General features: G+C 51.4%; 2 protein-coding genes across 34 annotated transcripts in view; one reads left to right on the top strand and one right to left on the bottom strand.

Moving 5' to 3' along the window:
• MINK1 (misshapen like kinase 1) overlaps positions 1-27,062 on the bottom strand; it is a 67,388-nt gene extending 40,326 nt beyond the window's left edge. For 16 of the 33 annotated variants that reach the window (XM_063655769.1, XM_054459365.2, XM_063655757.1 and 13 more), the window contains exon 1: positions 26,637-26,938. Coding sequence is in view for 32 of the 33 variants with exons in the window: in XM_054459365.2 (XP_054315340.1) it covers positions 26,637-26,693 (57 nt within the window). In the remaining variant the exon portion in view is untranslated. Of the gene's footprint in view, positions 1-26,636 lie in introns of all 33 variants that reach the window. The other 17 variants (XM_063655762.1, XM_054459370.2, XM_054459373.2 and 14 more) reach the window with 4 other exon arrangements.
• On the top strand, positions 585-2,007 carry LOC129016773 (V-type proton ATPase 16 kDa proteolipid subunit c-like). The gene has a single exon (XM_063655777.1). It carries the CDS (start codon positions 1,096-1,098, stop codon positions 1,453-1,455), a length of 360 nt encoding a protein of 119 aa, XP_063511847.1. The 5' UTR covers positions 585-1,095; the 3' UTR covers positions 1,456-2,007.
• Positions 27,063-27,343: the final 281 nt, after the last annotated feature.

Below are 27,343 nucleotides of genomic sequence, written 5' to 3'. Positions count from 1 at the left end.
AATTAAATTTAAATTAAAAAAAAATAAAGAGGGAACCAACAAGAGCTGGCAGAACAGAATAAAGTCTCAAGCCAAATAACTCCCTTGCCTTGGAAGAGCAAGGCTGCCAGGGTCTTGGAGCCTCTGTTTATCGGGTACCAGTTCAAAGGACAGTGAGCCTGAGCTGGCCTGGGAGGCCCTGCCCCCTCCCAGATGAAAACAATAGGCCTGTTTTCCTGAGGTCTTCCTGTAATCCAGAAGGCCCACACAGAGAGGAAGAGGGGGGCAAAGGCAGTGGCTATACCCAGTGGGGGAGGGGGTATTTAGCCTCCCATAAATTCATTAGCTTCCTTAAAGACACCCCCAAACACCAACAATCTAAGTGTTAAAATAGTGACTGCTGTGCAAATGGAGCTTTAAAACCTATCCCTTAGCCCCAGGACCACCAGATTACTAACCCTAAACCCCATCTGTAGGAGATATTCTGAAGCTACCACAGGAGAAGGGATAAGGGCCTGAGAGACAAGGGACAGATGGGGTTTCTCCAACAATTTAAGTTCCACAAGGATACAGTACTGGCAGAGATATGGAAGTAGGGGCAAGTATTCTGACAGAAGGGTGGTGTCTTAGGCATCCTTCAATTAGACAGGAGTAGCTAAAGGCTGTGTATGTGTGTCTGTGTGTGTGCATAAGAAAAGAAATAGGAGGGTATGTGTGTGTAAGAAAGAGCATCTTGGCTGGGCGCGGTGGCTCACGCCTGTAATCTCAGCACTTTGGGATGCCAAGGCTGGTGGATTGCCTGAGCTCAGGAGTTCAAGACCATACGGGGCAACATGGTGAAACCCCGTCTCTACCAAAAATACAAAAAATTAGCCGGGCATGGTGGTGCGTGCCTGTAGTTTCAGCTACTCGGGAGGCTGAGGCATGAGAATGGCTTGAGCCCTGGAGGCAGAGGTTGAAGTGCGCCGAGATCACACCACAGCACTCCAGCCTGGGCTACCGAGTGACACTCCGTCTCAAAAAAAAAAAAAAAAAAAATCTTTGCTGCCACTAATCCACTGTCTTTGCACTCACCCTCTGCCATGCCCATCCTTGTCCCCCTCCCCACTCACAGACATGTCCAACAACAGCCCCGAGTATGCTTTGGTTTTCACGATCTCGGGTGCTATGGCCACCATGGTCTCCAGTGGCCTGGGTGCTGCCTGTGGCATGGCCAGGAATGGCACCGGCATCGTAGCCATGTCAGTCATGTGGCCAGAGCTGATCATGAAGTCCATCATCCCAGTGGTCATGGCTGGTATCATCACCATCTATGGCCCAGTGGCGGCTGTCCCCCCTGCCAACTCCCTGGATTATGAGAACAGTCTCTATAGCAGTTTCCTCCAGCTGGGGGCTGGCCCGAGTGGCCTGGCAGCCGGCTTTGCCATCGTCATCGTGGGGGACACTGGCAAGTGTGGCACTGCCCAGCAGCCCTGACTATTTGTAGGCATGATACTGATCCTCATCTTTGCCAAGGTGCTCATCCTCTCCACAAAGCAGCCCCTCTCAAAACCCACCAGTCACAGAATATGGTGTAAAGACCACCCCTCCTCATTCCGGAACAAACAGCCCGACACGCATGTGCCGGGCCGCTGGCCCTCAGTAGTTGGTCTTCCAAGTGTACAGTGTCCTTGTGTTCATCGTCTGTTGGCCAGGCCTTCCCCCTCCCGCCCCATGCTGTGGGCATCTGAACCTACTCATCACCCATCCAGGTCCCCGACCAGTGAGGACTCAGGCCCCTGGATGCCCCACCTGTCTTCCTTGAGTGCTCTATGTATAAGGATGAATTAGAGCTGTCATTTTCTCTTCACTGGATATTTATAAGGATTTGGCCTGTCCATATCCCTGTGGAGCAGCCCTCGTCTCCCACCTATCTGTCACGTCATGGAGGTTCCCATTGCGGAGCCTCCTTGGATGGAACCACCCTCTCCAGCCCGTGCTGCCAGGCCCTGTGCGGCAGCTGTGTCTGATAAAGTTCTCAGATGTCGGGGGAGGAAAAAAAAAAAAAAAAAAAAAGAGAGAGAGTGTGAGTATGTAAGAGAGAGAAAATGGGAGTGGGTGTGTGAGCTGGAGACAGGGAAGTGGCAGGAAAAGTCTGATAAGATCACCTCCTTCCTACCCAAGCAGAGATACTGGACACAGCCCCCCAAGGACCCAGAGGGTAAGTAGAGCGTGAGATGCTTGCCTTTCTCAACGGGAAGTGGCCTCCCAGGCCTGAAGAAGTCTCCATTTACCCCAGAGCCAACTAGGAAGCAGGTAGGCAGCATCATCCCCACTTATACCCCAAGGTGCTTGGGGTGAACGGCAGGCCCAAAGCCAAAGCATGAGACAGATTAAATGTTCCTATGGCGAGAGAAGGAGAAGGGGCCACCAGCATCTCTCCACTGAGCAAATGAAAGGAAGAGAGAAGGCAGGCTGATACCCTCATCAATTTCCTACTGTCCATGACATACCATCATCAACTGGACTTTTTTTTTTTTTTTGAGATAGAGTCTCGCTTTTGTCACCCAGGCTGGAGTGCAGTGGCGCGATCTCAGCTCACTGCAACTTCCATCTCCCAGGTTCAAGTGATTCTCCTGACTCAGCCTCCTGAGTAGCTGGGATTACAGGTGCCTGCCACCACATCCAGCTGATTTTTTTGTATTTTTAGTAGAGACGGGGTTTCTTTTTTTTTTTTTTTGAGATGGAGTCTTGCTCTGTCACCCAGGCTGGAGTGCAGTGGCGTGATCTCGGCTCACTGCAACGTCCGCCTCCCGGGTTCACGCCATTCTCCTGCCTCAGCCTCCCGAGTAGCTGGGACTACAGGCATCTGCCACCACACTCAGCTAATTTTTTGTATTTTTAGTAGATACGGGGTTTCACCGCTGTCTCAATCTTCTGACCTCATGATCCGCCCGCCTCGGCCTCCCAAAGTGCTGGGATTACAGGCATGAGCCGCTGCGCCTGGCTTTTTTTTTTTTTTTTTTTTTTGAGATGGAGTCTCGCTCTGTCGCCCAGGCTGGAGTGCAGTGCCACAATCTCAGCTCACTGCAAGCTCCGCCTCCAAGGTTCACGCCATTCTCCTGCCTCAGCCTCCTGAGTAACTGGGACTACAGGCGCCCGCCACCACGCCCGGCTAATTTTTTGTATTTTTAGTAGAGACTGGGTTTCACCGTGTTAGCCAGGATGGTCTTGATCTCCTGACCTCATGATCCACCCGCCTCGGCCTCCCAAAGTGCTGGGATTACAGGTGTGAGCCACCATGCCTGGCCTTTTTTTTTTTTTTTTAAGACAGGAGTGTGGTGGCACAATCTCAGCTCACTGCAACCACCCCTTCTAGGTTCAAGAGATTCTCCTGCCTCAGCTTCCTAAGTATAATAATAGCTGGGACTATAGGCACCCGCCACCATGCCTGGCTAATTTTTTGTATTTTTAGTAGACACAGGGTTTCACCATGTTGGCCAGGCTGGTCTTGAATTGCTGACCTCAAGTGATCTGCCCGCCTGGGCCTCCCAAAGTGCTGGGACTATAGGCGGGAGCCACCGTGCCCAGCCTGGACTCTTTTTAATGAAGACTTCAAAAAAACTCCTTTTCTCAGCTTTTCTTACTCTCTGAAACAGACTCTCCACTCTGCTAACCCTGCCTCTCACGCTGTGGAACTCAACCAGATCTTTTTATTCTGAATCCACAACGTGAAGTACTTGTCCTCTGTTTATGGATGGCTACCTGTGTTTTGAAGTGTTTTTATGGGAATGAAGCACAGGAGGGGAGGAAATCAGGCCAGTTCTAGAAGTAGAAGGAAGGCGAAGAAACCAGGAAAAATATTTATGTGATGGGAGGAAGGGCAGTTTATAAATCACTCATGGATCTCTATGCCAGAGGGATGTGTGAGACACACGCGTGCACACACACTGACTGGCAGGTACATGCAGAGGCAGAAACAAGTCAGGACATGACACATACATGGATACAGATACCATTCTCATCAGAAACCAGTCAGAGCAGAGGGGCGCTGCCTGGAGCAAGGAGACTGGAATTTATTCCCCTCCTCCTCTCACAGGCTAATTTTGCTGCCTCCTTGTCTAGGTTCCCCACAGATCTGGCTGCCTCAGACAGGGGCCCTGGCCTGGTGGCTGGACCCAGCCTGGAGGTCTTCACAGATGGAGGCCTATAGGAGGTGGCAGCTGACACCTGGAGGGAGCTGGATGAAAGCAGGCAGTGCAGAGTAGAGAAAGCCAGGCGGTGGGGGAGGGAGTGAGGGAGAAGAGGGGACCAGATTCAAGCAGCCTTGCGCTGGTTCTAAAATGGCCACAGCAAGGCAACGGACAGATGGTCCCTTTCTGATGCTGAGCCGGGGAAGTGGGGAAAGGGAAAAGGAAAAAATAAACACCATCACAGTCAGAAATTTAAAAATAAACTGAAAAACCTAAAAAATAAACAGCTTGCTTCTGAGGTTCCGTCTGCCTCCAGAACCTTCTAAGGGAAAATAGAGAACTGCAGGCCTGGAAGGGCAGCCCCAGCCTCGGGTGTGAAGATGGCTGGAGGTCATTCTAGCCATCCCCTGTCCCCAGCTGGAGTATCTTGCAAAGCCTTTCAGGCAGCGGAGGTGGTGTCTCAGCCTTTACCTCCCCAGCACTTCTTCTCAAGTCTCACTGTAGGTGAGCAAGGCCATGGCTTTTCAAATGTCAGAGCCGTTTCATTCTGTCTCCCTCCCAACAGTCAGTTTCCGTCCGAGATCAGCAGAATCAAGTTCATCCTCTCACAGTTGCTGCCCCTCCTGCCACCACCCAACTGCCCAGACTTTACAGTTCACAGGGCGCTTTCACAGTCATGACTGCATCTGCACTTAAACCTGCAGGGAAGCTGGGCAGGAATGACTAGCCCAGAGCACAGATGAGAAAGCCAGGGCTCTAACAAGTGAAATGTTTGTCAAGGTGAAGCAAAAGCTCAAACTTGCATAGCCTTCCGATGACACACAGCAACCACACTCCTCCCACCAACCACACTCCCCCAACAATCACACTCCTCTCACCAACCACACTCCCCCCACCAACCACACTGCCCCCACCAACCACACTCCCCCACCAACCACACTCCCCCACCAATCACACTCCCCCTCAACCACACTCCCCCCCTCAACCACACTCCCCCACCAACCACACTCCCCCACCAACCACACTCCCCCCACCAACCACACTGCCCCCACCAACCACACTCCCCCTCAACCACACTCCCCCCACCAACCACACTCCCCCACCAACCACACTCCCCCCACCAACCACACTCCCCCCACCAACCACACTCCCCCACCAACCACACTCCCCCACCAACCACACTCCCCCACCAACCACACTCCCCCACCAACCACACTCCCCACCAACCACACTCCCCCTCAACCACACTCCCCCCAACCACACTCCCCCACCAACCACACTCCCCCCACCAACCACACTCCCCCCACCAACCACACTCCCCCTCAACCACACTCCCCCTCAACCACACTCCCCCCACCAACCACACTCCCCCACCAACCACACTCCCCCAACAATCGCACTCCTCCCACCAACCACACACCTCCCACCAACCACACTCCCCCACCAACCACACTCCCCCACCAACCACACTCCCCCCATCAACCACACTCCTCCACCAACCACACTCCCCACCAACCACACTCCCCCTCAACCACACTCCCCCCAACAACCACACTCCCCCCACCAACCACACTCCCCCAACCAACCACACTCTCCATCAACCACACTCTCCCCATCAACCACACTCCCCCACCAATCACACTCCCCCACCAACCACACTCCCCCCATCAACCACACTCCTCCACCAACCACACTCCCCACCAACCACACTCCCCCTCAACCACACTCCCCCCAACAACCACACTCCCCCCACCAACCACACTCCCCCCACCAACCACACTCTCCATCAACCACACTCTCCCCATCAACCACACTCCCCCCACCAACCACACTCTCCCTCAACCACACTCTCCCACCAACCACACTCCCCCCACCAATCACACTCCCCCAACCAACCACACTCCCCCTCAACCACACTCCCCCACCAACCACACTCCCCGTCAACCACACTCCCCCCATCAACCACGCTCCTCCACCAACCACACTCCCCACCAACCACACTCCCCCTCAACCACACTCCCCCCATCAACCACACTCCCCCCACCAACCACACTCCCCATCAACCACACTCCCCATCAACCACACTCCCCCCATCAACCACACTCCCCCCACCAACCACACTCCCCCCACCAACCACACTCCCCGCACCAACCACACTCCCCCAACCAACCACACTCCCGCACCAACCACACTCCCCCACCAACCACACTCCCCCCACCAACCACACTCCCCCCACCAACCACACTCCCCCTCAACCACACTTCCCCACCAACCACACTCCCCCACCAACCACACTCCCCCCACCAACCACACTCCCCCTCAACCACACTCCCCCCACCAACCACATTCCCCCTAAACCACACTCCCCCTAAACCACACTCCCCCCACTAACCACACTCCCCTCACCAACCACACTCCCCCCACCAACCACACTCCCCCCACCAACCACACTCCCCCCACCAACCGCACTCCCCCCACCAACCGCACTCCCCCCACCAACCGCACTCCCCCCACCAACCGCACTCCCCCCACCAACCGCACTCCCCCCACCAACCGCACTCCCCCCACCAACCGCACTCCCCCCACCAACCGCACTCCCCCACCAACCGCACTCCCCCACCAACCGCACTCCCCCACCAACCGCACTCCCCCCACCAACCGCACTCCCCCCACCAACCGCACTCCCCCCACCAACCGCACTCCCCCCACCAACCGCACTCCCCCCACCAACCGCACTCCCCCCACCAACCGCACTCCCCCACCAACCGCACTCCCCCACCAACCGCACTCCCCCACCAACCGCACTCCCCCACCAACCGCACTCCCCCTCCAACCGCACTCCCCCTCCAACCGCACTCCCCCACCAACCACACTCCCCCTCAACCACACTCCCCAACCAACCACACTCCCCCATCAACCACACTCCCCCATCAACCACACTCCCCACACCAACCACACTCCCCCACCAACCACACTCCCCCACCAACCACACTGCCCCACCAACCACACTGCCCCACCAACCACACTCCCCCCACCAACCACACTCCCCCCACCAACCACACTCCCCCCACCAACCACACTCCCCCCACCAACCACACTCCCCCACCAACCACACTCCCCCACCAACCACACTCCCCCACCAACCACACTCCCCCTCAACCACACTCCCCCCACCAACCACACTCCCCCTCACCAACCACACTCCCCCACCAACCACACTCCTCCACCAACCACACTCCCCCCACCAACCACACTCCCTCACAAATCACACTCCCCCACCAACCACACTCCCCCACAAATCACACTGCCCCCACCCAGTAGATTCCATCTCCCTCTGTGGGCCAAACAGGTTCTTCCTCAGGCTCACATATGACTGCTGTACAGCTGAATATCCCAGCTATGGTTTACCTGGAGCCTTGCCAATTCTCATGCTGGTACCTTTTGGTTCTTGCTGGTATGAGGATGAGGCAGAGGGACAGGAACACTGCACTAACTAGTGGCTTTCTCTCTGTTCCTTCTCACTCCTGGGTCTCCACATGCTGTTCATCACTCTCCTCCTCTTTACCTGGATGCCTCGTGCCTGTGCCTCCCGACCTCCACTGAGACAATGTCACCTCCAGGAAGTGCCCCTGACGATCCTCTCCTCCCACAATACCCTGTACTGACCCTTTCATGACACCAATTACATTTTTGTGATTGATTCTCTTATCTGTCTCCTCTGCTAGACTAAGTTCTTGGAGGTCAGGGCTGCCCTCAATACCTGTCAGTGGAATGAATGAATACAGAAATAAAAGAAAAACCTCCCTCCTTCCTTAATGCAGCAGTTATCTAGAAAAACCTCCCTCCTTCCTTAATGCAGCAGTTTCTAACACTAGTTTTGGATTATCTCCATCCTTCCAAAATAATCCTTGAATATTCACTTAAGTGGAATGCATTAGAGCAGCTACTAAAAGTGAATCTTCTTTTTGTCATATGAATCAGCACCTCATAATTTATATGCTTGGTAAATGTTTTACCAGAGAGTGGACTTTCTTAGTTCTTTTTTTTTTTTTTTTTGAGACAGAGTCTCACTCTGTTGCCCAAGCTGGAGTGCAGTGGAGCAATCTCAGCTCACCGCATCCTCCGCCTCCCCGATTCAAGTGATTCTCCTGCCCCAGCCTCCCAAGTAGTTGGGATTACAGGCACAAGCCACCACGAGCGGCTAATTTTTGTATTTTTAGTAAAGACAGCGTTTCCCTTGTTGGTCAGGCTGGTCTTGAACTCCTGACCTCAGGTGATCCACCCTCCTTGGCCTCCTAAAGTGCTGGGATTACAGGCGTGAGCCACCACGCCCGGCCCGAGAGTGGACTTTCTTAAGGCAGGGAATTCCTACATGGTTGGCAAAAACCACACGGGAACACTAATAATGGCCCAAAGAGGTCGGGAGACAACAGGGCCAGGAGAGATGAAGGGAAGGCTTCCTGGAGGAGAAAAGAGCTCAGCGCAGTGGAAAGGAGAAGGAAACGGGCAGAGGCTGGGCTGGGTGAGAAGGGCCAAAGAAGTCCCCATAGCAGCGGGGCAGACAGCGAGCAGGAAGGCTCTAAGATGGAAGAGGGTAACTCAGGGGTAGGCTTTCTTAGCGAGGACAACAGCAAGACAGGAGCGTGGTGAAATGGAATGATAGTGCTTAGTGTTTACTGAACTAAGAATCAGAAGGCCTGGGCACTGGTTCTGACTCTTCTGTATAATGTAGGCAAATCCGCAAATCACTTAACCTCTTGGAGGCTCTTTTCCTTATCTACCCAGGCCCATTTCACAAGAATTCACCCATGTAGAAACATTTTAAAATCCATTAAGTGCTACAAATTTGCATAGAGTCATTATGAAGAAACTGGCTCCCACAGAGCAAGGCAAAACTGTGGCAAAAAGTGATTCACTAAAACGGTTGGCGTTACTGGGATTTAGGGTGAAGTGTGGCAGTTCAGGAGAGAAGAAACGAGATAAACAGTAGAACTGACAGGAGGGCAGGTGACACAGAAGGAAGGAAAACCAGATCTGTGGCCTCGGAGGCAGGCTGCCGGGGCAGGGAGGAGGGTCAGTCCCTGGGAAGCAGACAGCAGAGAGAGCAAGGAAGGGCACGGCATGGCAGCAGGAGGGGCAGAAAGGAGATGCCAGGCCCGTTCGGGCTGGCAGATACCAAGCTAACGGAGGAGGACAACACTAGTAATCAGGGGTTGGATAATGATAAGGCTTCTTGCTGCTGGTTTTCAGCATAAACAGGTCATTATATCTTATTGCCAGCCTCCTTCTGTGGGAGTCAGGTGTCCACAAACCCAAGGGAAGAGACTAGGGAAGCTTCATGACCAAGAAAACTTGTGACCTGTACCCATATGATTTCGAATTCCAGAAGACCAATGAGAGGCCATGAGAGAAAACTTAGGAAGGAAAGCTCTGAAGGACAAGGGGACAGGAAAAGAGATCCTGGAAGGAGAGGGAGAGGGTGTGAAGCTGAGTCAGCTGGAGGACGAACAGGTAGAGGGCGGGGGGGCCAGCAGGAAGGGGAGGAAGGACTGTCTGAATCACACTCTGAGAAAGAACAGGGTTACTCTCCAAAGGGTGGAGATCAGATATTCTCTGGCCCCACCAAGGACCAACCCAGGATAAATTACAGCTGAAGAGACGCAGGTGAGACAGAAGGGGAACTTCCTGACCAGCAGGATGAAGCAAACATGTTCACTCAACTTTTCACCAGGCCTGTCTCTCCTGTTTATCCTAAGAAACCTTCCCAGACACCTTTCGTGCCAACTGTATGGCCTGGTGAGCCAGCTCATGCATTCATTCAACAAACACTGAGTGTCAGCTATGTAGAGGCATTGCTAGATACTATAACGTGGCATTGAACAAAACAGAAATGGTCCCTTCTTCCTTCATGGAGCTTACAGTCTAGTCAAGGAAGCAGACATTAAAGACATAATTACATAACACCTGTGAAAGACTCTGACGAAAAAGTTACAGAGTGCTGTCAGAACGATTCAAGGAGGCTGCAGTGAGCCATGCTTGCGCCACTGCACTACAGCCTGGATGACAGAGGGAGACAGTGTCTCAAAAAAAGAAGCAGCAAAGAAAAGATTAAAGGGAGGTCATGATGGGAAGGGATCCATGAAAGGCTTGCTAAGGAAGTGATATTTAAGCTGAGACCAGCCGGGCATGGTGGCTCACACCTGTAATCCCAGCGCTTTGGGAGGCTGAGGCAGGCAGATCACCTGAGGTCGGGAGTTCGAGACTAGCCTGACCAACATGGAGAAACCCCATCTCTACTAAAAATACAAAAAATTAGCCGGGCATGGTGGCGGGTGCCTGTAATCCCAGCTACTTGGGAGGCTGAGGCAGGAGAATTGCTTAAACCAGGAGACGGAGGTTGCGATGAGCCAAGATCGCGCCATTGCACTCCAGCCTGGGCAACAAAAGCAAAATTCCATCTCAAAAAAATGAACAAACAAAAAAAAACGCTGAGACCACAGGGACAGGCAAGAGTTAACCAAGGCAGGAGCAGGGGTGGGGAGCGCACAAAGGCTCATGGCAGGAATCTCAAATCTCCAGGCAAGGCAGAGTAAGGAGCCCAGCATCCTGAGCCGCCCAGCCTTGAATCTGTGCCTTTCAATAAAGCTCTTTATACATTTTTGTGCGAATGTCTTGTCTCTCACATCCCAACAAAGCTGTGTGTCCCCAAGGGAGAGGCATAGGTTTTCCCCTCAGGCTGAATGCTTTCTCTGGGTGGGTCCAGAGCTTTTACAGAAAACAGCACGCAGGGCCAGAGTGACTGCCCAGTGATTGCCGGAATTCCTGAGTCAGGACAAACAGGAGTTTCGTGTTCAGATAGAAGATTTTGAAGTTACTCTTCCTTGCAGTGACGCTGGAAGACTTTCAGGAGATGGTAGGAGGCTCTAGGACTGGGAAAGGGGAGTCAAGCCCACAGAATTCCAGGTCTACACCTGGGGCTCACTGACTCACTCTCAGCCCTTTACATTAAAATCAATAGACTGGGTGGTTTTCTTTCTTAAACAAAATACTAAGTCAGGGGAGAGGCATGTTAAAGAACCCCAGGAGACACGCTTTCCGGGAACTTTGTGCAATAAGAGAAGTTGGGCAGCTACCACCTGTCTAATGAGCATTTACCAGACTAAGCACTTTACATCCTTTTATTTAATCCTCTCAACATCCCTATTAGGTGAGTCTTGTTACCTTCATTTTACAAAGGACAAAACTGAGGCACAGGGGCCGGGTGCGCAGTGGCTCAGGCCTGTAATCCCAGCACTTTGGGAGGCTGAGGCGGATGGATCACCTGAGGTCAGTTCAAGACAAGCCTAGCCAACATAGCAAAACCCCGTCTACTAAAAAATACAAAAACGAGGCCAGGCGCGGTGGCTCACGCCTGTAATCCCAGCACTTTGGGAGGCCGAGGCGGGCAGATCACAAGGTCAGGAGATCGAGACCATCCTGGCTAACACAGTGAAACCCCGTCTCTACTAAAACTACAAAAAATTAGCCAGGTGTGGTGGCAGGTGCCTGTAGTCCCAGCTACTTGGGAGGCTGAGGCAGGAGAATGGTGTGAACCTGGCAGGCGGAGTTTGCAGTGAACCGAGATCGCGCCACTGCACTCCAGCCTGGGCGATAGAGTGAGACTCCATCTCAAAAAAATACCCCCAAACACTGAGGCATAGGGGTATGAGTTACTTGCCAAAGAACACATAGTAAGTGACAGAACTGGGGTTTGAATCAAGTCTGTCTCCAAGGTCTGTGCAGTTGCAGGGAGCGATGGGGAAGGTCCCCCATTCCAGGTCCCTCTCTGTCCCTAAGGAACAATTCCCTGTCTTCACAAGTCAATCCCCACTTGGTTCTGACTGCTCTTCCTCCTCAGCACTAGCAGACTCAGGAAACCATCTCTGGAGTGTACGTATTCTGAAGGTCATATTTCAAATCAAATAGTCCTTCAGAGTCCCTCCCGTCCTCCTCCCTCCTTCTTCCTTTCTCTCTCCCCTCCTCTCTCCTTTTAAACAGAGACGAGGTCTCTATGTTGCCCAGGCTGGTCTCAAGCTACTGAGCTCAAGCACTCCACCTACCTCTGCCTCCCAAAGTACTGGGAATACAAGCATGAGACACTGCACTGGGCCCAGACCTTTTTCTGAAACTTCCCTTTTTGTGTCCTTCCCATGGATTCTGGGCTCCATGCCCACACTCCGACACTGCGCCCAACCTGAGATCTCTCTACACAGTAGGAACTGATGTTTCCAAGACCAGCTCTGAGACACCACCCGCCCTGGCCACTGGCACCCCCCGTTTCTGTCAGCTCCCCCCAGCTTAACACAGTCACCACCTCATACATGCACTTTTCCTTATATATAGAATGCTGCAAATTACACATTTAATATATTCATATGTTTAAGTCAGTGTGAGAACAAATAAAGCATATTTTGACCTCTATGACGGAGGCTGGCTCTGTCTCATAGTAGGCACTCAAAAATTTTTAGGAAGAAAGAAGGACTCCTGGGCCTGAAGGGATCTTAGGGAATCCTATCATCCTACAGCCCTCGGGAAACACTCCCTGCAACTGCATAGGATTTGGAGACAGACTTGGATTCAAACCAGCATCAGCTCACCTAGTCAGGTGTGGTGGTGGGAGCCTGTAATCTCAGCTACGCTAGAGGCTGAGGCAGGAGAATTGCTTGAACCCAGGAGGCAGAGGATGCAGTGAGCCGAGACTGCGCCACTGCACTCCAGCCTGAGCGAGACTCCATCTGAATGAATGAATGAACGAACGAACGAACTGGAACCAAAACTAGAACCAGGTCGCACAGCTCCTCATGCCGTGTTCACTCCATGGATCACATTGCCTCAAAGGCAAAGGCAAACAGCCCGTTGTGTTAGCAGGCCTCCCACTGACAGCTCTTTAGAGATGGGCAGTTTGGGCCACCTGAGGAGATTATGAGGCCAGGAGAGGAGATCCGGGCAGTAGCAGGTATGTTCATTGTTAACTTGTGAAACACATCTAATCTGCAAAGACTACACTTTGGACTCCACACTGACCAATCTCACACGAGATCTTTGTTTCTGGTGGGGACTGGGCAATGCAGCAGAGTCATGAGGCATGAGTATGGGAAGTCAGCTCTCATTAGCTCTGAGGCCTTAGCCGACTGCTGGCACCTTCTGAAATGTAAGATGGGGCCGAGCATGTGGCTCACACTTGTCATCCTAGCACTTTGGGGGGCAGAGGTGGGAGGATCACTTGAGGCCAGGAGTTCAAGGCTATAGCGAGTTATGATCACGCCACTGCATTCCAGCCTGACAGCACGACCCTGTCTCAAAAAAAGTCATAATAAGATGGCCCATAGAGGCTCTGCTTTAAACACAAATACTTCAATCACTTATCACTTGTATTGGCGATGGTGATGGGAACAACATCCAGGCAGACTGTAGGATAACACCTAAGGATGTTAGTGTCTCTAGGACTCATCAGTTGGAACATTCCTTCATTCAAACTTTGAACATTAGGGTGGGGTAGACTGAGACTCAGTCCAAGGAAAACAACTGACTGCCATTCAGACCTGGCTCAGCCTAAGAAAAAAGTAGGCTTTAGACTGCAGTAAGAGGAATTGTGGTGAGAAGGGCCATTCGGCATTGGGCAGTTCCTGGAAGGTGTCATCAAATACATGTAGCCTCCTCTAAAGTTGTACACGGAGACAGAGAAAAAAAGACCTCATGAGTCCTTGAGTCTTCCCTTGATCCTTGCAACCTGACACTATTGTGAGGAAACGCAGGTCTTTTGCGCTGCAGGCTTCTGCCTGGTAATGTAAGGGCACAGCCCACAACAGTGTACCCTAAGATACCACCCCAGCCTACCAGCTAGAGACCTGTATTTTGACCTCTAAGACAGGGGGCTCTCCTGCCCCCCTCTCTTCCTGGGTCACCTGGAGAATGAGTGTGTCATTCCCTCCCTTTTTCCTCCTTCCCCATGAAGGTCAATGAGAAACTCTAAATAGCAAGGATGAGGGAAAGTGAGGAGGCCAGGAAGGCCATTGCACTCATCTCTGTTCTAAAATATCCAACTCAGCCATGCGCGGTGGCTCACGCCTGCAATCCTAGCACTTTGGGAGGCCGAGGCAGGCGGGTCACTTGAGGTCAGGAGTTTGAGACCAGCCTGGCCACCACAGTAAAACCTCCGTCTCTACTAAAAATACAAAAATTAGCTGGGCATGGTGATGCACACCTGTAGTCCCAGCTATTATGCTTGGGAGGCTGAGGCAGGAGAATCGCTTGAACCCAGGGGTGGAGGCTGCAGTTGAGCTGAGATTGTGCCACCGCACTCCAGCCTGGGTGACAGAGCAAGACTCTGTCTCAAAAAAAAAAAAAATCCAATTCAATTCCAGATCATGCTTTGGGTCTGTCCAGGGGTATGAACACTAGAGGAATACAGAGCCTGACCTGGCTCTCAACTGTCCAGGCCTGGAGGTCCAGGAGGGTTGACCCCCCCTTTAACACATGTACCCCTCACATACTAATACAGAAATGCTGCTACATTCCATGTTCTTCATCCCCTAAACGACCTGATCTCCAACTTCCTCTAGCACCTACCCCATCAGACCCCCAGGATGAGACGGAGTAAGAGGCTGAAAACAAGCACCTGATCTCCAGCTTCCTCTAGCACCTACCCCATCAGACCCCCAGGATGAGACGGAGTAAGAGGCTGAAAACAAGCACCTGATCTCCAGCTTCCTCTAGCACCTACCCCATCAGACCCCCAGGATGAGACGGAGTAAGAGGCTGAAAACAAGCAAGATGACAAACATGAGCACAGCAGAACCAGAACTCAAGTCATGGCTGGGGGGTGGCAAAAGGAACTGAATACGGAACAGAAACCCTTAACTTCTCTTGCTACTGCCCAATCCTCTTGTGATTCCAGGCAGCCATTTCATTTAAAATCCCTTTCAGAAGCCTGTCATCTTGCATTAGAGCTGGAAGCGGGGTTGTGTTCTGGGTTGGCTGATGATACATGGACTTCTGAGACATGCACCTAGGCTGACTCAACAAATATTAAACATCTGCTCGGTCAGACCCTCTGCTCAACTCTGCACACACAAAAGACGATGAGATGCAGAATGGTGGTTGCCAGGGGCTGGAAGGTGGTGGGTTCAGATAGTGTTTAATGGGTACAGAGTTTCATTTGGGAGGATGAAGAAGTTCTGGAGATGGATAGTGGTTACAGTTGCACAACAAGTGTGAATGTACTTAATGCCACAGAACTGTATGCTGAGAAATGGTTATAATGGTAAGTCTTACATATACTTAATCACATTAAAAACAACAACAACAACACATTTTTAAAGGGTGGGGGGAAATGAGACAGCCTTCCTTTCCTCCCTCTGAAGAGGCTTTCTTTTGAATTATTTGACTATCTTTCTTGCAGACCAAATATTCTGAAGTCTTCTGCATTTCCTTCTCGTCATCACAGTGATGTGCCCAGCGGCCCTACATTTAGAAATCTCTATTAGTTCTGGGTACGAGCCCCATGGAGCTCTGTATTCCCAACATGTGCTTCCCAGTGCCAACCCACCACCTGTTCAGCTCAGGCTCAGGTCACTTACTCTCCCCACCTCAAAAAGACCCAGGTATACGAATAAAAGGTGTCCTCTACTAAGACACAGATCTAGAGGCCATGTGCTCCTGGAGGGCAGTACCTATCTCTCATACAGACTGTCTCCAGCCCATGAAACAGGCCATATTCCAAAAGTCTCCAAAAACTTTACCAAGAAACATTATGGATAATGTTATAGTCCTCAGTAAGCCCACAAAGCCTGTTTACTGTAAGTCACAGAAATATCACACATTTACAATTAAAACAGGCAGGCCGGGTGTGGTGGCTCACACTTGTAATCCCAGCACTTTGGGAGGCCAAGGTGGGTGGATCACCTGAGGTCAGGAGTTCGAGATCAGCCTGACCAACATGGTGAAACCCCGCCTCTACTAAAAATACAAAAATTAGCCAGGTGTGGTGGTACGCACCTGTAATCCCAGCTACTCGGGAAGCTGAGACAGGCGGATCGCTTGAACCTGGGAGGTGGAGGTTGCAGTGAGCCTAGATCACGCCATTGTACTCCAGCCTGGGCAACGGAGCAAGACTTCATCTCAAAAAAAGCAAAAACAAACCAAAAAACAGGCAGAAAACAATACTAGTTGCATGTAGTCTAGAGTGCCAGCTACACACTGCCCTCCTGTCCTCCCCTCAGTGCCCACCCCTAAATACACCCCGCCACGTGGGAGCAGGCCTCCCTCCAACAGCATGGCAGCCCAGGTTTTGGAGTCAGACTTGAGTCTGAATGTGGGCTCTGCTGCTTGCTGGCTGTCCAACCTCAGGCAAGTTACTTAACTTCCAAGTTAATTTCTGTAAGCTTTGGTTTCTTCATCTTGCAAATGAGGATAATATCGTCCACCTCAAAGGGTTATCGTGAGGGACAATGAGATTACAGAAGGAAACAACCTACTGCACAGTAAGTGTTCATTACTGTTCTTATTCCAACCCCAAACACCACCTTCTGAAATGAATCTTCATCATAACAGAAATGACTTCTATCAGAGCAATCTTTGTTCCAAACAGAAGACAGAAAAAGGACTTACTAGAACCAACCAACTTCCTTTTTTTTTTTTTTTTTGTGACGGAGTCTCATTCTGTCGCCCAGGCTGGAGTGCAGTGACGCAATCTAGGCTCACTGCAACCTCCGCCTCCTGAGTTCAAGCGATTCTCCTGCCTCAGCCTCCCCAGCAGCTGGGATTACAGGTGCCTGCCACCATGCCTGGCTAATTTTTTGTATTTTTAGTAGAGACGGGGTTTCACCATGTTGGCCAGGCTGGTCTCGAACTCCTGACCTCAAGTGATCTGCCTGCCTCGGCCTCCCAAAGTGCTGGGATTACAGGTGTGAGCCACCGCGCCCAGCCCCAACCAACTTCTGATCCACATCCTGCCTGTTCCCCCTACCCTGCTTCGACACGTGGGGCTCAGGTAGTTTCCACTGTGAGGAATGAGCTTGTTAAGGTTAGGCGGACTCTCCACTTCCTCTAAACCTTAGCTACCCAAGGCCAGGAGCCTACCAAGTTCTGCTCTCCTGACTGGGACTGGGAAACAGTGAGCCGTGGAAGGCAGCTCTGCTGCACAGCTCCAGCTCATCCTGCTCAGCTGTGCTGCTTCCCAGCCATTTGTCCACCCTGAAAGGATACACTAGGGCAAGGTGTCTTCTACTCTCTCTGGTCACTCCCCGAGATGTAAGTAATGACACTCATTCACCACACCTCTGTCTTCAAAAAGACAAGTGTAGGATGAAAAGACCCCAGAGAAGAGACGATGTGCTGGCCCCTCTCTAAGATGCCACATGCACCTGCCTATCTTTGCCTCACGCTGCTTAGGCTTTGGGGCATTCTGTCCAACTGTTTTCTTGAAGACTCTTTCCTGAGTCACTTAGAACTAAAGACTAAGTATTGCAAGCTTCAGCCACTTTCTTAAATATGTGCCTTGAAAGAAAGAGTGGGTGGGTGGCGAAAAGAGAACATGAAAATCTTCCTTACAGTCTGGCTGGGAGCCTACCTATTTTACCTCCAGAGGTATGCTAGCAGACAAAAGCTGCTAGATATGTGCCATGCCCAAGGGTAATTTAGAGCCCACATTCCTCTCTCTACCTGCAAAGAAATACACAGGGGACTTAGGAACTACTTCCTACTTCATGGAAGAAACCTGTCCAGTCCCTCCCCGGGTCACTCCCATGTCCATAACAAGTTCATGAGAGGTACCAGTAGCAATCTGGGTGGAAAAACAGTTCTTCGATGCACTGTCCCAGACTCTGCCAGATGGCTGACATCCCCGATCCCCATGTGCTAAATGCCGTTAGTGCTCCCAAGACAGTTTTTTTTTTTTTTTTTTGGACGGAGTCTCGCTCTGTCGCCCAGGCTGGAGTGCAGTGGTGCGATCTGGGCTCACTACAAGCTCCGCCTCCCGGGTTCACGCCATTCTCTTGCCTCAGCCTCCCAAGTAGCTGGGACTACAGGCGCCCGCCACCGCACCCAGCTAATTTTTTTTGTATTTTTAGTAGAGACGGGGTTTCACCGTGTTAGCCAGGATGGTCTGGATCTCCTGACCTCGTGATCTGCCTGCCTCAGCCTCCGAAAGTGCTGGGATTACAGGCGTGAGCCACCGTGCCCCGTGCTCCCAAGACAGTTAATTCTCCCTCCTCAACATTTCTGAACACCCCCTGGAGGCCAGTGGTGCCCTGGCTGAGAACCACTGAGTCAGCACCTGTATTGCTTTGCATCCCACGGTGCCCAGCATATACTGGGCACCCTGTACTACTTGTGGATTGAATCTAGTAGGAAAGGTCCAGTCACAGACATACTTAGATCCATGTCTCTTACCAAGTAATTTCTGAACCCCTACTGTGTGCTCAGCATCTTTACAGGGATCAAGAGGAAATATGGATCACAGTCTCTATACATAAGGAAGTGGTAGGAAAAACAAGACCATAAAACATTATTCAATATAAGGCAATATATAAGCCAATGCTAAACTGTAAGGTCTGTGAGAAAGTGGATGACGTGATCAGTAAAGGCTGGCAAAATCAGGGGAGGCTTTGTGGGAAAAAAACATAAGTTGAGGTGGCTCTTGAAGGAGGTGGGATTGTCTTCATTTAGCCCTACCGATCCTCAGTCTGTCCCTGCCAGGACCGCTGTTCATGGAAAACTCCTCTAGGCCCGTGGTTCTAGGAGCAATTCGGCAACTCAAGCCCTTCAAATCCCATCCCCAGGGGGCTCCTGGAACAAGACGGTGTGAGAAATTTCCCATTCTTTGTCAGAAGACCAGCGAATATCAGGCCTGCTTTCAGGAGGCCTGCTCATCCCAAAGGCAATGGAAGAAACCACTGGCGGAAGTGCCAATGGCGGAGATGCCCAAGACAGAACCAAAAAGCACTTGGTGCTACGTGTACATACTGAGTCACAGGCTCTAAGTGCTGGGGCTCCCAGTTGTGACCACAGACACTCCCCACATCGCCTGTCCCCTGTGGCCCTGGAATTTACCTGCTGTGGATGAACCTGAGGTCTCAGCTATCTCCTCTGTCAAAGGTCTTCTTGTCTCCTCCCTCACCAACCATCACCATGTTTGTTAGGCAGCTCGTCCCCATTTCCTCCATTCATCTCTCTCCAGCCACCTAGGCTCCTCCTACAGGCTGTGCCACCAAACTCTCCTCACAGCCCACCCCACCGTCTTCTACGCTGCCATCCTCCTGACATTCAAGCTGGTCCCAGAGTCTGGCTCCTCCAGGAAGCCCAAGACTTGTGGCTTCCCCAACCCTGTTTCCTTTCAAACAGGCAAAATCAGTAACACTCCCCCTCCACACCCCACTCATCTTTTACTTGTATACAATGTAAATGGAGAGTCTTGTCTATTTATATACACTATCTATCCAATGTTAGAAAGAATCCCACTTCCCACAGACCACGGCAGCTAAGCTGAGGGCTTGGCCTACTTGTTCTTATTTCCGTGAGACTTACCTACCTTCCAAACCCCAGGCACCCCTTAGGCTAATAACATCTAGGGATACACCCTCCTCTCTCATACACCCCATTCTGAGGAGCCACATCTAAGTCTACAGACCCAGGACCCAGAGTCCCTCCCCCAGTAAGTAAAAATGAGGATTATATGAGTCATAAGCTCTTTCCATATACATGCTCTTAACTTTCGAGACAAACAAATAAACCATTTTTTTCCCCTCCCACAGGAAGATTCAGAAGAAATCCTTTTGGAATTAAGCCTGGAGTTTCCACCCCATCCTCAGGCTTCTTGCCCTCAGTTGTTGACCAAATGCTTCACCATAAGAATGGCCCCATTCCAGAGTCTCCCAATTCTCGCCATCACCAAACTCTACCTGCTGGTTCAACTCTATCTAATCTTTCTGCAGCAATGCCAGTTTAGCTTTCTGACGTGATTTACGTCTCTCTCAATCAACTAGATATTTTTGTCTTTTAAAAGTTTTGTCTCGTAAAAGCAATTTTTTTCCATGACACAGCCCTCAGGAGATCCTGAGAACATATGCTCAAAACAACTCTTGTTATATGTGCCCACGGCATGTTAAAGTTTTCACTACAGTCCTTATCATGGCTTGCAATCACACACACACACACACACACACATTAATAATTACTTGATTAATGTCTCTCCCTACTACTAGACTGTATCACCACTGTGTCCTCTGTGCCTAGTTCTAGATCTTTCCTCAAACAGAACACAAAATCCTACCCACATGTAGCACGTACAACCTCAGGCTGTCTAGCCACTGGACAAAATCTCCAGGGGCTCTCTTGGGTCACTACAATTCCATCCCTCTTTTCTCTCCTCCCTTTACTATTCCCGCCTTTAGTAAGAACAAAGAGCCTCAAAACCCTTTTTCCATTGCCCCCTGGAAGAGCTTCCTACAGATAAGAGAAGCCCAGTCTCAAGCCAAGGACTGGTTGGTTTGGAGGAGAATGGCAAAAGAACTGGAGAGAGCAAATGGCCGTGAGCTGTGGACAGGATCCGAGTCTTCTACAAGTCATGTTTTTGTATCTTACTATACTCTGTGGGCATTCAAGAAATGCTTTGAGAGTTGACTTATTAACCTGATCACTTTTGTTCTGTCTTCAATCCAGGAAAGAGAAGACTGAGACAGATAGTAGTAAAAAGTAGGTGCTGAAGGGAGTGGGGCTGAAGACCAGGTTTCAAGATGACTGCCCACTGACCACAGAAAATGAGTGTAATTCATGGAAATCAGGTTTAACAAAAATGTCCCAACTTTGAAGGTTGCAGGATATTGAGGAAAACAGTAACAGTTAAGAAAAAGAGTCTAGGCCGGGTGCAGTGCCTCGCGCCTGTAATCCCACCACTTTGGGAGGCTGAGGCAGGCAGATTACAAGGTCAGGAGATCGAGACCATCCTGGCTAACGCGGTGAAACCCCGTCTCTACTAAAAATACAAAAAATTAGCCAGGCATGGTGGTGGGCGCCTGTAGTCCCAGCTACTTGGGAGGCTGAAGCAGGAGAATGGTGTGAACCTGGGAGGCGGAGCTTGCAGTGAGCCGAGATCGCGCCACTGCACTCCAGCCTGGGCGACAGTGCGAGACTGCATCTCAAAAAAAAAAAAAAAAAGAGTCTAGGCTTGGAAAGGCATTGCTTGCTTGGGTGGATGTCCCCAGAGATCTGGTTAAATAGCTTAGTAGCGGACTGAGTACTATATTACATCCTTTCCATAGAATCTGGAACCTGATTCTCAATACAGTAGATTGCCAATGCTTGGCGACTGACTGGTGCAGGACAGGGGATTATTGATAACTTTCTCTGATTCGACTTTGTCTGGAGACAGAAATATTAGACAGGCAGACTCCCACAGGCTTCTGGAGGTGTTCTCCAGTCCAGAATTGCTTTATGTTTCTGGGTTGAGAGGTTACTGCATGCCTTATCTACAGACCTACGCCAGAACACAAGCTTATCAAGAGCGGCCGCACACTTCCTGCCATCATGTCCCCTAAATGACAAACAAAGATGGTTTACATGTGCAAGTTGTGTGTGTTACCCTGTCTTAGGCACAGAGTTCAATGCGGAAAGGAATGGAGGCCAGATTTGAAGTCAGGATTCTACACAGCACAGTTTTAACTGAGCTCCTGGGGCAAGAGTGAGGGGGTGGGCCAGCTGGCTCCCTTGCTGACCTTACTGTTATCTTACCTGTCAAAACCTCCCCGCTGTGTATGTCCCTAAGGACTATGGCAAACTGTCCTATCCCATAGCATAAAGGGTGGTGATTGATGTCTCTCCCTCTGTTTGGGGAATGACAGATCACCTAGTTTCAGCCAAGTTCTCAGTAATCTTCCTTCCGTCATTTTGCCAAAGCAGCATTTCACTTCACTCTAAATGCCTCGAGCTCTCCAAACAGCCCCATCCCCCTTTTGCAATTTTCTAGGGAAAAAAAGTCACTATTGAATGTCCTTACTTCTGCAGCAGGAGGTCACTCTTCCCATTCTCCTGCCTAAGGCATCTGTCATCAACATTTGGACAGCTAGCACATCAGAACACAGTGGCAGTCCCACGTTGCTCAGCAGCCTAGAAATACATGCCCAGAACTGCCAGCTTTCCGAGTGGTGCTGGCTCCACAGCCGCATGAAGAGAGGAGGAAGGCGAAGACACTTATCCAAAGAACAGACACAACAACACAAAATCATTTGAAAAAGAACATCTCTGTCAGCAGCTACCACCGAGCAACAAGTCCTTCTTGAATGTGCTCCATGCTATGATTTCAATCCAGCAACGCTAAGCATAGCTCCATAGTTTCAAGGACACCGCAGTCGAAAACTTCGAGCTGGACGGTAAAAAGAAGCTGTTTGATTTATGAAGTGGGTCAACCAAAAGGAGCAATGCAAAAGTAAAGAGGTCAGGCCGGGGCCTGCCCCCTCCTTGTCCCATCCACTTCCGCTGATATTTATCCTTTGTGAGAAGCCAAGAGTTCCAAGTCAGAAGGTTCTCCTGGAATATAACCAAGCTTAGACACAGAGGCCCACATTTTCTCTTGGATGATCCTAACTTTACTTCAAGGGCATCGCTCAGCTGGAGGCTTCCAGAACTGTTTACCCCAGACAAGGTCTGATTCTAAAAACATCCCAGAAAAAATATATTCTTAATTGTGCATAAATAAAAGAGGGGCAAAATGAAGCCTAAGAAGCCTGGGGTTTATTGAATACTTTCTCTAAGCAAGCACTGCGCTGAGCTTTCACGTGTTGTAACAGGCACTTCTGCAACAAACATTTGAGCCCCCATTATGTGCAAAACACGGTTACAGGCACTGGAGATACAAAAATGAACAAAATAGTCAAAATCTTAGCTTTCACCGAACTGTCTGTTGTTGTTTGAGACAGAGTCTGGCTTTGTCGCCCAAGCTAGAGTGCAGTGGTGCAATCTTGGCTTACTGCAACCTCCACCTCCCAGGTTCAAGTGATTCTCCTGCCTCAGCCTCCTGAGTAACTGGGATTACAGGTGTGCGCCACCACGCCTGGCTAATTTTTTTGTATTTTTTTTAAGTAAAGATGGGGTTTTACCATGTTGGCCAGGCTGGTCTCGAACTTCTGACCTCTCAGGTGATCCATCTGCCTCAGCCTCCCAAAGTGCTGGGATTACAGTCGTGAGCTACCACACCCGGCCACTGAACTGACATTTTAGTGGGGCTGACAGAAATATATACGTCAGCTGGTGATAAATACTATGAGGAAGGATAAAGCAGACTAAGGGAATGCTATATAAAATTTTGTATAAAAATAAAGCAGAGGAGGGAGTGCTATTTTAGATAAAGTTGTCCTGGAAGGCTTCTCTGATTGCCATTTGATAAAAATAACTACAAAAAGGGCTATCACATATATGATCACTATGTGCTGGGAACTGTACTAAGTACTTAATGTGCATTTAATCCTCAGCAACTCTGCATTCAGTACTATTACCATGCCCACGATACAGGACTGAATGAAGCTTAGAGACGGTAAGGCTCTTGGCAGAATCTGCAGTAAGGGGAGCAGGGCCAGGGTTACATTGTAAGGGAAGAAGCTAGGACTTGAACTCAGGGCTGCAACTTCAAACCACATGCTTTTCCTCACCACGCTGCAGCCAGGCTGGTGGAGAAAAGGAACCTCAAAGAGGTCAAGTGTGGCTGTGGCTACAAAGTAGCAGGTCCATCTGGCCTCCCCACACATGGCTAAGAGATTAACGCAATTCAATCTTCCCTAATATCAGGCGATTACTCTCATCACCAGCTGAAAACCAAGCCTTATCTTGAAACAAGAGGAGAAATACACCTTGGGCTCCTTAAGGCCAGCAAATAAATACTGAATATGTTCCTCTCTCATCCCTCTCCCCAGCCCCCAACACAAGATGGTGTAGTAAAGGGAGACACCATTTCTCACTGGAAAACAGACAGGAATAGCACAAGAGATGACCACACTAGCTGCTTGACAGTGCCACAGCTCTCTGAGGTGGAGTCAGGGGGACAGGCACTGAGAAAAGGTCCTCAGCAGGGAGAAGGCAGGCCCTGGCTAGCCCCATGTCAAAGGAGGTACAGCTCTCCCTCAAGCCCTTGCATTTTAGGATGGAAAGGGGGAAGCAGAATGCTTTCTTAAGCAGCATAAGGTAGGCCAGACAGAAGCACTGGGAGCAGGTCACCAGGTCTCCTGAGGGGAGAGGAGAGTAAGGCTGGAGGCAACTGAGGAAGGCTAACATTGCTTCAAGCCGAGAAGTCCAGAAGGGAAATACCACATCTAAGGTCAGAGGGTATTTGTGGAATTGCTGGAAATCCCAGGTTGAGGGTCCAAGCCAAACTACCAAGAGGCTAAAAGAGAAACCCAAGCAGAGTCCCACAAGGTTCAAAGCAAAGGTTGTGGTTTGGACCTGCCCCGTTTTTTTGTTTTTTGTTTTTCAAGACAAGGTCTCGCTTTGTCGCCCAAGCTGGAGTGCAGTGGTGCAATCTTGGCTCACTGCAACCTCCACCTCACCGGTTCAAGCGATTCTCCTGCCTCAGCCTCCTGAGTAGCTGGGATCACAGGTGTGTGCCACCATGTGTGGCTAATTTTTGTATTTTTAGTAAGGATGGGGTTTCACAGTGTTGGTCAGGCTGGTCCCGAACTCCTGACCTCAGGTGATGCCCCTGCCTCTGCCTCTGCCTCCCAAAGTGCTGGGATTACAGGTGTGAGCACCTTGCCCGGCCTGACCCACCCATTTTTTATTGTATTTTAGTCACCCCAGCCACAGGAACCTGTAGCCAGTTAATCAATAGCCAAGGTAGGAAGGAAAGGTGGAAGTTCATCCCAGAATGGAGCACATTAAGGGACTTTTATTCAGAATCTGGATTTCCATCTTATATCCCAACTGACTTGGGCATCCCAGTTTAAGCCCTGGCTAAGCTGACCTTAAGAATCTCCCTCCTAAAGCCTTCAGACCCTCTCCCCATCAACACACACACATGTGCCTGCGCACACAGAGAAATTCAACGTTCACTCCCTCTCCCCAGAAATTTATCACGTTATCTCCAGCAAGTCAGGTCTCATGGCCCAACATTGCATCAAACAAATTATGACCTGAAAATGGGAAGAAAAAAAACTGTGTCACCTAGAGAAACCCAATTAACAACATGACTCCGCTCTCTTCAATTCCCCTCTCCCCTCCAGCCATATCCGGGGCACCTGTGTGGCTGACCGCCTTTTCCCACTACTGGCCATGTTCCCTGGCTGACTCAAAAGCCAGAAGACAGTCTGAGCAGGGGCCTCCAGAGAAGCGAACCTAGAGATGGGAAGTCCTGCTCTCCCCACACCTTGGCCTGGTGAGAGCGCTGGAAGGGCACAGGATCAAAACACCACCTGGCTGATAGTCTGGAGTGTTCACCTTGAAATCACTAAGTTGCCACTTAAGCCAAAGCTCCCTGCCGAAGAAAAACATAAATGCTACAGAAAGCTCTTCCACCAGAGTGTGTAAGTGCCCCACAAGGGACAATGAACGGGTATTTCCAAGAAATTCCTGCAGCATTTGCTTCCTCTCAACCCCTTTCCTTATTAGCTCCTACCTTGAGAGGTCTCCATTGCTTCCAGCCTTTAGCTAACATAAATACCCACTGCCTTTCCAAACCTTCAGCCTGACCACATGTAGCATGTGTCGTGTGTGCGCGTGTGTGTGTGTAAACATCATCTTCCCAGCCCGTGCTACAGTTTCCAAAGAGAAGAAATGCCTCCCCTCCTCCCCGAGGGCTCCCAGCCCCACGCTGCTGCAGTTGGTCATGTAATATTCAGGGACCCTGAGACCGGAAATGCCTGGTTCTGAACTGCTGCACTTGAAACAGGAGAGAAGGGATAGGGAAAACTGAACGTGGGATTGAGGGTGACGGTACAGGGGTGGGGTGGCTGAAATTCCGACCAGGGAAAGGATGCAATTCAAGGGTGGGCGAGGCAGAGAAAGGGATGAGAGAGAGGCTGTCGAGACAGTTGCAAAGTCAAAATTCGAGGAGCTGAGGAAGAGGAGGGGAAGGAAGAAGACAGAAGTAAGGGCAAAGGTGGAAAAGGGCCGTAAGGAGGTAAGGAGCCACAATAAAGATTCTCCAGGTGATGGGGGAGGCTAAGTTTAGGCGAACCAGTGGGTCCCGAACCCCAGAGTAAAGGTAGGGTGGCACGGAAGTGTGGGGGCGGGGCACCACAGGGTGGGGACCGAACTGGCTCCCAGCATCTGCAACCAGTGGAGAGAGAAGGGAGCAGAGGGCGGGGGCCCAGCCGCGGCGGGAGTCCGGGAAAGGGGCACGGGTCGCCAAGGGGACCCAGGCTGGTGGAGGGGGCGCCCGGGAGCACGCGAGGCGTGCAGCCACCCCGCTCCCTCCCCTGCGGCGGGGACAGGAACCAGGGCGAGGCTGGGGAACGGCGCGCTCACCCGCAGGGCGGACAGGTCGATGTCGTCCAGGCTGCGGGCGGGGGCTGGGTCGCCCATGGCCTCCGCGGGGAACGGGGCACCGGGGCCGCTCACGCTCCGGCTCGGTTACTCCACTGCCGCCGTCGCCGCTTCTCCCCCATCGGAGAACCCCGGGGACGGACTCCACCGCGCCTCCCCCGGAGACCGGGGAGGGGGAGGGCCGGCGCGAGGACCGACCCACCGACTGACAGTCGCTATCTCCCCGGAGCCAGCCACCCGAGCCTACCACCTCTCCTGCGCAGGCGCGGAGCGGTCGCGCACTGGGAGGGTAGAAGCTCGAGCGTGACGCGAGCGCGCCGGGGCCCCCTCCCCCTAGGCGCCGACACCTGCGCGCAGGCGCAGGCGAGCAGGCGAAAGGCGCGCGCGAGGACGGAGCGACCGCGCGAGCCTGGCGTGAAAGAAGTGGGCGGCGGCCGAGGCGGCCGCGGAGCGCGCCCACCGGCTGGCGCGCGTGCGCACACGCGTTTCCTTGTCTTTACCTATTTTTTTGCCCTTTCCCTCCCTTATTTCCTTCTCAGATCTCCTTTGACGCCTTTCCTTCCCTTTCCCTCCTTCTTTCGTGTGCCCAGCTGCCAATCAAGCCACCTACCTTTCCATGTGCGGGGGAAGGGGGCGGTACCCAACCCCCTCTATTACTAGGGGGTTGTTATGGTAACTCCCCACGCGAG

The sequence above is a fragment of the Pongo pygmaeus genome, chromosome 19 (assembly GCF_028885625.2).
Source record: "Pongo pygmaeus isolate AG05252 chromosome 19, NHGRI_mPonPyg2-v2.0_pri, whole genome shotgun sequence".
Lineage (NCBI taxonomy): Eukaryota > Metazoa > Chordata > Mammalia > Primates > Hominidae > Pongo > Pongo pygmaeus.
This window is presented reverse-complemented; position numbering and strand designations above follow the sequence as displayed.

Excerpts from the sequence above, each read along its gene's own strand:
- LOC129016773 (XM_063655777.1), top strand. The coding sequence starts at position 1,096 with ATGTCCAACAACAGCCCCGAGTATGCTTTGGTTTTCACGATCTCGGGT.